This window comes from Micropterus salmoides, unplaced genomic scaffold (assembly GCF_014851395.1).
Source record: "Micropterus salmoides isolate LMB-PRFRI ecotype aquatic unplaced genomic scaffold, ASM1485139v1 Ms_hic_scaffold_3, whole genome shotgun sequence".
In the NCBI taxonomy this organism is placed as follows: Eukaryota; Metazoa; Chordata; class Actinopteri; order Centrarchiformes; family Centrarchidae; genus Micropterus; species Micropterus salmoides.
Window position 1 is genome coordinate 39,568,966 of NW_024042261.1, and position 12,026 is coordinate 39,580,991.

The 12,026-nt window shown below is 43.1% G+C and overlaps 1 protein-coding gene across 2 annotated transcripts in view; it reads left to right on the forward strand.

The window, feature by feature from the left end:
- ano7 (anoctamin 7) overlaps positions 1-12,026 on the forward strand; it is a 41,950-nt gene that overhangs the window by 7,376 nt on the left and 22,548 nt on the right. For both annotated transcript variants that reach the window (XM_038694041.1, XM_038694040.1), the window contains exons 3-7: positions 1,701-1,752; positions 3,218-3,348; positions 7,388-7,495; positions 7,833-7,969; positions 8,653-8,710. In XM_038694041.1, the coding sequence (XP_038549969.1) occupies positions 1,701-1,752; positions 3,218-3,348; positions 7,388-7,495; positions 7,833-7,969; positions 8,653-8,710 (486 nt within the window). The remainder of the gene's footprint in view (positions 1-1,700; positions 1,753-3,217; positions 3,349-7,387; positions 7,496-7,832; positions 7,970-8,652; positions 8,711-12,026) is intronic.

Genomic DNA, 12,026 nt, shown 5'->3' on the forward strand with positions numbered 1-12,026 from the left:
TGTTTAGCTTAGCTTAGCACAAACACTGTAAACAGGTGCAAAGTGTTAGCTTAGCTCCATCAAACTTTGAGACAACTGTGGAGCTGACAGAAGACGGAGTAGTGGCATGAACTCTTTCCAGAATGAAACCCTGTGAGGACAGAGATCAGCAGCTTCAGATGGTCTGTAATGAAACTCAGGAGTGTTGTTTGTTTTTGGGTGGCTGCAGCAGGAAACAGGAAGTGTGTGATAAAGTCAGACAGAGCGGCTCCACTCGGTTTAACACTGACTGAGTGACGAAACATTAGAGAACAGTAGATGTTTGTTCTGGACCTCGTCTCACCACAGTGTTTGTTTTCACTTTCATTAACAGTAGGAGACATGAAACAGATCTGATCAGATCAAATCTGCTCTAATTTACTGTATAAGTCAAGAAACATAAACATTGTAGGCAGTAACAAAACAGTGCTGATTATATTACTTATTCCTGCTGCACACAGATGTTAAAAACATGGGATGCCCCAGACATAATGACAGAATGAACTTATGTTTAATATTTTAATCTAACTGTTCATTAAAACCAAACTACCTATTTAATCCTTGTGTCGCTTTTCTCACGTGAGTTTTATCGCTGGACAACTCGCCGAGTGTTCACACGCAACGCGATAACGCAAATAAACACAACCCGCAAATCCTACAGCTGTATAAACTCAAAGTAAACATTTTGCTGTGATTTAATTGCAATAAACGGATCAAACTGATGCTGAAACAACGACAACATGATGCAGATTTGTTAAACATATGAATTCATGCTTTGTCAGGTCTGTCAGCAGGACGACAACTTTTAAAGTGTTTTCTGAACGGAGTTCGGATCGATCAGGGCTATGCGTTTGGTCTGAATGAACACACCCGACGGTCCAGTCAGTCCAGACGCAGGACCACACACTCAGCGTTTAAACAAAACATTTCAGAGTGGCGGTTCCAGCGACTTGGGATCTGACAGAAACTGTGATCAAACTTAACTTCAAACAGAGACAACACACTGGTGATGCTTCCTGCTCAGCTCGCTCTCATTGGCTGTTGCAGGTTTCTGATCGGACGCTCTCATCCAGTTGGCGACCTTCAGATTCTGTCTGTAAACCCCACACACGACAGGATAATTTTGGCCGCCAGCCCTGGTTGGGAGGGCGAATGAGAACTGTGCAGCCAGTGTTAGGAATCAGCCAACTTAAATGTCCCATTAAACCTTTGTTTGATTTGTTTGCACTTGTTAGCAATTAGCTGGTGAACGTAGTGGCGCATTTGGCAGCTAAAGAGCGAGATATTTCCCTCCGGAGCAGGTGGAGACCAAACACAGAGCTAACAGAGAGAGAAAACTGGGCATATATTCACCAAGAAGATTAAAATCAAGGACAACTGGACTTGAAGACTCCTCATGAAGCATCATGTAGCTGCTGGAGGTGGAAATAAGCTGCTGTTTAATCACAAGTTGAGCAAATCAACATAAAAGATGAGGATATACTGATGTTCACAAACTTGTTTCTACTGAAAACAAGTGGACCAAAACATCCGTTACCGCAGCTTCAAGGCAAATAATTTTATACGGATGAGTTTTAAAAAGTAAAACAAGACAAAACGGGTGACAAACATCAGCCGGTGTGACAAGAGAACTGATATCCGATCAATTACCTGTGCTGAATCACTCTGTTCTTGTTTCCCAGAATGCACCTGCTCAGAACAGGAACGTGTTCAGTGACGGATCGACTCGAGTTGGTGAGTAAAACAAACACGCCGTGCTGAGTCAATGTTAGCTGAGGGGTCAGGTAAACTGTTATCAGCAGGTGACCTCTGACCTACAGCACACCTGAGCAGGTGTGACAGCAGTCCGACAGCATGGAGAATAATGGCATATTGATCATACAGGAAGGATGTTCACGTGCCACTTCATTGAATACAGAATAAAATCTTCCTTGAGAATAAACAGTATTGTGTTTTTCACCAGACAGGAGGCGAACTCATCGCTTACTGATGACGTATTTGAGCCTCAGGTGAAGTGCTGAAAATGTTAGTTGATTGGTTGGTCAACAGGAAAATGTATTGGCAACCGTTTTGATAAACAAGCTTCTAAAAATCTTGTCTGTTTTATATCTGAGTAATCTGTTTGGGCTGTTGGTCAGACAGAACGAGACCGTTTTCACTGTGACATTTTATGAGCTAATCGATTAATCAAGAAAATAGTGATTTGTTGCAGCCGTAGTGATTTACATTAGGTAAATCTCTGAGGCTGGAAAGCAAGAGGAACCAAACAGATTTAAAATTAGAGGGGGAGGAGCTTCTGAGGGAGGAGGGGAGGGGTGTGTTTGTTTGGCAGTTGAGTTCAAATATCAACAATCCTTCTGCAGAATTTCTTTCTCTGTCTTTACTGAACTTTCAAGAAGTCATCTTCTGCTTACAGAGAGCCTAAGTCACTCGCTTCTGCTTCTGGCCCATGAGACCTTAAAAATATGTACGGTAGTCGACGGCGAGAGAGTTTCACACATGATGTTTAGTAATATTATTAGTCCGTCAAGAAAGTTGCAGTTTGTCCTAAAACAGTAAAGTTACTTTTAGTTTTGTATGAAAACAGTTCAATGAACTACATCTCTCGTCTCGCACAATATACGTCACCAACATGTTGGCTCGGTAATGCTAAGCTAACGTTCATTGCTTGGTTGCTGCTAGCTAGATAATTTAGCTATGTTCCACGCAGAAATATATCTCACTTGATGCGTTTAATCCAACAACTCGGCCCTTTTATCACGTCATCTACACATGGAAGTTCTTTCACGTTAGCTTCAGTAACGTTAGCTTCAGTAACGTTAGCTTCAGTAACTTCAGTCATTTAGAGAAAAAGTTACGACGTCATATATGCGACTTTTGGGTTTGTGGTCTTTGTAATTATGTATTTTCACAGTCTGATTCCTCAACAGTTTTACATCAAACTGCAATTTTCTTGATCATCATGAGTGTAATTCAGAGCAAAATTCAAGGGGATCAAAAAATTTTATTGCATGGATTAAATTTACGTTGTATGTGAACAGGAACCTTCCTAAGCAAAAAAAGAGTATTTGACCACAACCAAACAGTTCCATACAAACAAAAACAACTTCCTGTGACTCTCAAATAAACCAGCCAATAGCAGATGGGTAGTGATGACGTCATATTAGAGACAGTATTTTCCTGTTTTCTTATTGGACAGATTTTGTGTTGGTGTGGGAGGAGCCTCGGAGCTCCAAGGAGGAGGAGAGCACAGGTGTTAGCCCCACCCACAGGAAGTGGAGGGAGAAGTTTCTGAACCAACTGAGACGCACCGGACTGCTGCTGGAGCTGGTGAGTAAAACAAACACCAAGTCAAACATGGAAACTCCAAACATCTGTTCAAACACGAGTGTGTTTGAACAGTCCGTCACGTGACATCAGTGCAGGACATTTTCTGAGCCAACACATTGATGCCACTGAATCCCAAGTTTAAAATGTATACATACAAAATCAGCAAAATGTGAAAGTACTCACTGAGCTGCTGACTGGACCCTTTGACGTTTTTATAAAATACATAAGCAGGGCTGCCAACATTTCAATTTAGTTTGGAGTGAGATTGGAGGTCGGTTCATTTTACATATCCCACCGCAGGGGTCGGGGTCATAGTTCTTTAATCCTCAGGAATTTTATTTCAAAAGTTCAACAGCCACATGTATGTGTAGGTGAAAAGCCAAGTTACTAGATACTTGCCATGACAGCCTTAATGTTGACCAAACCTAACCATGTATTGGGGAGTCTTCCCCCACAGAATCTATGTGTCAAACCAGAGACTGTATTTCTGTAATTCTAGAGAATGTCTGGAATATTAACGTTCATAATAAGCAAGACTGTAGGTTTTCCTTTAGCAATGGATGAGACACTTAATTAGGCGGGGTGTCTGGGGGTCCTCACCCTGCAAATTTTCAGCATTAAACACTTAGTTTCCTGCAATTCCTGCCTTTTCTGCATCAGTTTATGGTGGAAATTATTTTATCTAGTCAATGTCAACGGAAACACAAAACTCAGGCAGCAGGTGACAATTTAAAATATAAAATATACCAGAATATAATTCAGTAGGCTTTTTTCATGATTTAGTCTTCCCTCCTCTTTGTGTCTGTGTTTGGGGAAGTTCCTCTTTAAATGTGGCACCTTTTCACCTCAAGAATAAATTAATTCATTTTAATTCAGTTAGAAACTCCTTTTTAATTCTGTTAGAAACTTTTTGCATCTATCCCATGTAGCCTAATTGTGAAATCTTGACATCTCCAGAAAGGTTTCTATGAGAATAACGTCATCATTACTCACAATGTTTCAAAACCTCCCCGCCCTATAATCTGCTGTTTATTACTTGCTCTGCTGATATGATTCCCAGACAGACAGACACAGAACCTGTTTGGGACTGTATAGTTGAGACCTGTGCAAAATGAAACTAACTGAAAGCACTTCACCACAAATCCTCATGTTAACTTCAGCAGCTCTTTGCAGCTCACAATCCCAACAGAGTAAGGCTGTGCTTCGGATTGTACATTTTTATATTGCAAAACCGTACTTTACCCGATCACAAACGGTCTACCGCTGCTCACTGCGCGAGAGCAGGTTCGCTCGATTCTTGTCAAAGTGCCAGTGTGGAATCAGCTGGGTGGAGTGCAATCGCGCCGAGTTGACGCAGTCAGTATAGGATACATTAGTTTTTCCGATGCGTGAGAAAATTGGTTTATGAGGGTGTGAAAAGTGTCAATTGCGTGAGTCTCACGCTCAATGTGTGAGAGTTGGCAGTTCCACCGCGGCAATATATTGGGACTCAACAGTATGCGGTATTATCGCATTTTTCATCAATGTAATCAAAGTAATTTGGTGCCATATAGCAGAGTTAGACTGTATCTGTCACCTCGCTGCACAGCGAGCCGCTAACAGCAACTTTATGGTCTGTGCATTCTAGCTGCTGCGTGCTAGTCAACAACATTGCCAAGCAAACTCCTTTTTGTAGTTTGACAGTGTCTTTTTCAGACGTAGCTATATCATTACCTTCAAGGCACGTCTATCAAGTCAATTTACATACCGCAGCAACGCACGCGCGCACACACACACGCGTGCCGGTGTGGAGCTGAATGGCTGTCCGCATCTAACCACTGCGCTATAGTAACGTTATAACTAAATTTCCACAGAAAGCAACATGAAAGTCAGCTGCAGGCTTCCGACACACTACGCTCCTTAGTTAGTGAGATTCAAATGGGGCTTACTGTCTACAGTTTCTATGGACTGTCCCTCAGGATCACAACGTCCAACATCGCAGAGCGTGCTAGCCACATTAGCCCCACAATATGCTAATGCCAAGTTAGCTAACCTTTAAAATAAACAGTAAAACAACACAAAACACGGCAACACTTCCAGCTTCAGAGTTTGAAGTCCGGTCATGTACAGTCTATGGTGATCCATCCTTGAAGCTTTACAGAGCTTGTTGCAATTGTGGAACTTTTAAAGCACTCATTTATTAATTTAACATGCACTGAAGTGTACAGTATGAACATTGTGGTTGTTGCAGTGCTTGCCAGCCTCCGCAGTAGGCTTGACCAGTCGTGGTATTTCAATTTTGCGGTTATCGCGACAGCCCTAGTTGGCAGCTCTGATATAACACTTAAATTCTCACTGTGTTAAAGGTGCCGTTGAATGGAAGACTGTTAACCTTGGCGTAGTTGAATAAAAAGAGTTCAGTAAGCCTCAATCTCCGTTGTTTCCTCCTTCATATGTAAATTTTACACATGCAAAAAAGGGCGAATGCCAACAAGCGGTAGATGTGACGTAATGTTTGGGGTCATTAAATGTTTACGCCCCCAAAGTTACATAAACCAGCCCCCGCTCCAGAGTTAGCGGTATTATGAGCTCATTGAGCTGGAGGTTGTAAACATAAAGTGCTTTAACGGTTCTGAAGGAAATATTTTCTGGCTTTCCTTCGGATGTCCTCAAGCTGTTCTGCCTCAACTCTGTGATTTCTGAATTTTCCTGATGGACAGATAGCTTCACTTGTTGCTAATGCTACAGTAGCTGCTAATTGCTGCTAAAGTAGCTGCTAACTTTAGCTGCTGTTATCAGCCAGCTCTGAACCAGCGGTCCAAAGCTTCTGCAGTAATGTCAGAGATGTAAACACCAACACACCCCTGAGCACCAAGCTTCCAGTCCAGGCAGAATCAGTGATAGGATGGCTGGCTGTACAGCTAATTGAGCAGCTAGCAGGAGCTGCTGTTAGCAGAAGTTAGCAGCTAAAGTAACTGGTATCATACAACTCTGAAAAATCACCAAAAGTGGAGTCAAAGCAGCCAGGGACATAATTTTTTTTTAACACCATGCCATGTGCCAGCCTGCTTCAAAGCCTCCACCAACATCCCTGTCCCCAAGAAACCAAGGACCACTGGACTGAACGACTACAGACCCGTCGCCCTGACCTCTGTGGTTATTAAGTCCTTTGAACGCCTTGTGTTGTTCCACCTAAAGTCCATTACAGACCCACTCCTGGACCCCCTGCAGTTCGCCTACAGAGCCAACAGGTCTGTTGATGATGCAGTAAACATGGGCCTTCACTACATCCTCCAGCACCTGGACTCCCCAGGAACCTACGCCAGGATCCTGTTTGTGGATTTCAGCTCTGCTTTTAACACCATCATCCTGGACCTTCTGCAGGACAAGCCCTCCCAGCTGAGCGTGCCTGACTCCACCTGCAGGTGGATCGCAGACTTCCTGATGGACAGGAAGCAGCACGTGAAGCTGGGAAAACAGGTCTCTGACTCCAGGACCATCAGCACCGGTTCCCCTCAAGGCTGCGTTCTTTCCCCCCTTCTCTTCTCCCTGTACACCAACAGCTGCACCTCCAGTCACCAGTCTGTCAAGCTCCTGAAGTTTGCGGACGACACCACCCTCATTGGGCTCATCTCAGGTGGGGATGAGTCCGCCTACAGGTGGGAGATCGACCATCTGGTGACCTGGTGCAGCCAGAACAGTCTGGAGCTCAATGCTCTGAAGACCGTGGAGATGGTCGTAGACTTCAGAAAGAGCCCAGCCCCACCCTCCCCCATCATCCTGTGTGACTCCCCCAATTGTAAGTCGCTCTGGATAAAAGCGTCAGCTAATTGAATAAATGTAAATGCATCATCAGGTGTGGGGAGCTGTCTGATAACCCACCACACCTGATAACAAGTCATTAAGAGACCAAGTGGGAGCATAAACAGAGAAGAGAAGAGGACCCAGATGCGAACCCTGTGGGACTCCACAAGTGAACGATGAACAGTTTCCAGCTAATACTGAGGAGGTTCTTTAGGACGGAGTGGATTTAAACCAGTTTCTGTGTGTTCTTCTACAGAAGGAGGTCCTTCAGACCAAGAGGAAGATCTGTTTTGTCCTCCTCAGCGCTCCGTGGAGCGTCCTGTGTTACTACGCTGAAGAGATCAGTCTCAGAGTGCCTCTGCAGGTAAAACTCCTCCTCCTCCTCATCCTCAGAGGAAACATCTACGTTCAGTAATTTCCAGCAGTGCAAAGTAACTAAGTACATTTACTCAACAACTGTTCTGAAGTACAAATTCTGAGGTACTGGACTTTATACTACTCGGCTTATTTAACTGCTTTACTTTACAAAGTAAAATGTTTTAAAGCTGAATGTTCATCATGTTTGCAGCTTCTCAAATGTAATCATTTTACTTTATTTTTAATAATTTTGAGTTTTAAAGTAACATTTTTAATGAAGGACTTTTACATATAATGGAGTACTTTGCACAGTGTGTCCTCACAGTTTGTCCTCTGTCCTGCAGGTGGTCACCACTCCGTTCATTAACTGGTCTGAGAAGGTCCTGTCCAGGCTGTCAATTCCCAACCTTCTGTTTCAGGACGTCCCGAACCCCCCACCTGACTACTACACCTGTCAGTTCAGGACCAACAAGCTGCAGAGGTAGCAGCGTTATAAACAGACCATGTTTCAGATTTATTTATTTATTATTTACCCTGTTTTATTTCACTTTATCAACAAAAGAAGAAGAACACGATAGTTATCTTTGGCATTTCTCAACAGTATCAGAACAATACCTGAGTGTCAGTTTTGTAGTAAATAGTGGTTAAAATGGAAGGGCTGAACAAAGTTTCACTTTAAAAAAGGATTAATTGTAAATGACTAACTTTTGGCTGAACAGTTGTGAAAAGTGAACATATAAACATGGATTAGAAGATATTCAGGTGCATTATAATCTACTTTATGATGGTTTTGATGGTTTATTGCATTAAAACATAGCTTTTTTCACCAGGCGAGGATGAAAATATCAATTTTTTCTGTATTGCTTCATGTAGTCTTTAATGGTAAAATAAATGTGTTTATGTACAATTGATTTATATTCCTCAGCTTCTGACCTTTCAAAGGAGACCAGAATTATGCATCCAGGCCTGATGGTTGAGGAGATATTACTGATTTATTTAGGGTTTGTTATTTTAGGATTTTTTTTCTGGAAATACGTGGCAGGTACCATGTGGTTATCCGCTAATTGTTCTCATGCGACCTCTGACATGTCTAGCAATTGTAAGTCACTTTGGATAAAAGCGTCAGCTAAATGAATAAATATAATGTAATGTTAATGTCTGCAGGTTTCTGGGCAGCAACGACAGAGAGACGTTCTTCAAATCAACTCAGAGACACCAGGTGGTGAGTTAGATATGTTTACAATAACAGACCATCAGACCATGTCCACATTAAGGGATTTGGGGACCCTCAGGGGCAAACATTTGTGTTGACCCCCCACCCATTCCTACCAGCTTATCTGTATTGTATACATACCTGCCCCTGCTGTCTGTTTTGAGTAGAGTGAACACATACATGGCAGCCCAGAAAACAAACAGAGCTGCTGTGCTGGAATAACTCCCAAAGTTTCCGCGTCAGTCAGCTGGTTTATGGTTTATTTTGTAAAATTCACCACATTGACGAACACAAAACCTGAGCTGTGAGGACGGTTGGAGATTAGGTTCCAAAATGTCCGTGTGTCGTCCATTTGTTCAAATATCTCATTCAGACTGTACAAATAAAAAGGATCATCTCTCTGTTATTTTGTTTTGCGGTGCGTTTCATCACCGTGCTGTTGAGACAATTTGAAATTGAAGCTAAGATGAATTTTAGGGAATTTTATCAATTTTAGTAGAGAAATTCATTCATTCATCGTCAGCCTCTTATCCTGCGTCCGGGGTCGCGGAGCCAATCCCAGCTGACATGGGGCAAAATCCAAAACACAGAAATATGACTTGAGTTTGGTTTTGTTAATTCGATGAGATGTACAAAAGAAAACGGTTATTTTCCCTTTTTGATTCCCAGAAAATGCAGAAAAACTAAATATTGGTTGTTTTGCATTTTTCCCAGATTGAATGAACAGATAACAAACACGGACACCATGTTTTATTTTTCATTGATCTGAGAAACATAAAAATACAGTTTTAGAAAAGTATCTCTGCTTTATCAGTGAAACACTAATACTTATAAATAAATAATATTACTCATCAGCAGATATTAATCGTCTGTTCTGATCTGAGGGCGTGTTGTCAGGCTGACATGTTTACAGAAAGAGTCTGGAGGAAAAAGGTGTGGTCCTCCTCTGATTGGTTCAGAGATGCAGGATTCCAGGATGTTTCAGTCAGCATATAGATGCTGCAAGCGTTTACACCTCCTCCTCAAACACAATCTAAAAACACACACACATCCTCAAAGACCAACACATCCTGAGTCTAGGTTTTCCTGGTTCCTTGTTCCTCAGTTGAGTGCAGGTCTCAACGTGGCATACGAACACCGGAGCTTCTGTTCCATATAGAGATTTAAAGGATCAATCCAACATAAAAGATTGCATTTTGTCATAATAGTTGATTAGCTGCTAGACAGGGTTGTATAAAGGTTGCACATACAGGGGTTGGACAATGAAACTGAGACGCCTCTCATTTTAGTGTGGGAGGTTTCATGGCTAAATTGGACCAGCCTGGTGGCCAATCTTCATTAATTGCACATTGAACCAATAAGAGCAGACTGTGAAGGTCCAATTAGCAGGGTAAGAGCACAGTTTTGCTCAAAATATTGCAATGCACACAACATTATGGGTGACATACCAGAGTTCAAAAGAGGACAAATTGTTGGTGCACGTCTTGCTGGCACATCTGTGACCAAGACAGCAAGTCTTTGTGATGTATCAAGAGCCACGGTATCCAGGGTAATGTCAGCATACCACCAAGAAGGACGAACCACATCCAACAGGATTAACTGTGGACGCAAGAGGAAGCTGTCTGAAAGGGATGTTCGGGTGCTAACCCGGATCGTATCCAAAAAACACAAAACCACGGCTGCCCAAATCACGGCAGAATTAAATGTGCACCTCAACTCTCCTGTTTCCACCAAAACTGTCTGTCGGGAGCTCCACAGGGTCAATATACACGGCCGGGCTGCTATAGCCAAACCTTTGGTCACTCGTGCCAATGCCAAACGTCGGTTTCAATGGTGCAAGGAGCGCAAATCTTGGGATGTGGACAATGTGAAACATGTATTGTTCTCTGATGAGTCCGCCTTTACTGTTTTCCGCACATCCGGGAGAGTTACGGTGTGGAGAAGCCCCAAAGAAGCGTACCACCCAGACTGTTGCATGCCCAGAGTGAAGCATGGGGGTGGATCAGTGATGGTTTGAGCTGCCATATCATGGCATTCCCTTGGCCCCATACTTGTGCTAGATGGGCGCGTCACTGCCAAGGACTACCGAACCATTCTGGAGGACCATGTGCATCCAATGGTTCAAACATTGTATCCTGAAGGAGGTGCCGTGTATCAGGATGACAATGCACCAATACACACAGCAAGACTGGTGAAAGATTGGTTTGATGAACATGAAAGTGAAGTTGAACATCTCCCATGGCCTGCACAGTCACCAGATCTAAATATTATTGAGCCACTTTGGGGTGTTTTGGAGGAGCGAGTCAGGAAACATTTTCCTCCACCAGCATCACGTCGTGACCTGGCCTCTATCCTGCAAGAAGAATGGCTTAAAATCCCTCTGACCACTGTGCAGGACTTGTATATGTCATTCCCAAGACGAATTGACGCTGTATTGGCTGCAAAAGGAGGCCCTACACCTTACTAATAAATTATTGTGGTCTAAAACCAGGTGTTTCAGTTTCATTGTCCAATCCCTGTATCTCTCTATCTCTTCCCAGAAGGCAGCAGGGTGAACAGGATGTGGCTGAGGGGGTTCTGTCCTTTTTATATTCTTTGGGCTCTGTAGGCACCTCACCTCACCGATATCAGTGGTGCTCAGGAGATGGGTACCAATGATCTTCTGCGGTTTATTTGTGGGCTATGCGGTCGATCTGCTGTTCTGCTGACATTATTAATCATGCTTAGAATAAATTCTCACTTCGTGAGCTCTTTGCAATACAGATCAGAAGCATTAAAGTGCTACATAAACGTCTGTCAGTCGGAGTTTGATTTCCCCACGTGGGTCCTGATGATGCAGGATGACAATCGCCAAAGCTGTCCAATCAACAAATTACCTGTCAGTCTGTGTAACGTCACGGTTACTTCTCTTGTACTTCTTCAGTGTACCATGTTTTTCACTTGGTCCAGACCAAATGAACCGAACTACATGTGTGAAAGCGCCCTGAATCACCCGCTGCGGAGCCCTCCGGTCCTGGACCGTGCGCATCCCATATCTGTTAGTGATGTTTCCGGTCAGGATGCTTTCTGTTGTTCATCAGAACTTGTAACACATTCAAATAGCAACACTTTGAGAATGCTTTCAGTATTTGATGCACAAGGTACCCTTCAGGGTCTGCATGAGACGCCTTTAGGTTTAGGAAAAGATCATGGTTTTGGGTTGGAATCAGTACATTACATGATGGCGGATGGGATACATTGGAGTTACTTGAAAGCCAAGGTGTCTGGACGCTGAAGGGTACTTTGTGCATCAAAGCCGACTGTCAGGTTTTCTCATAGTGTCAGT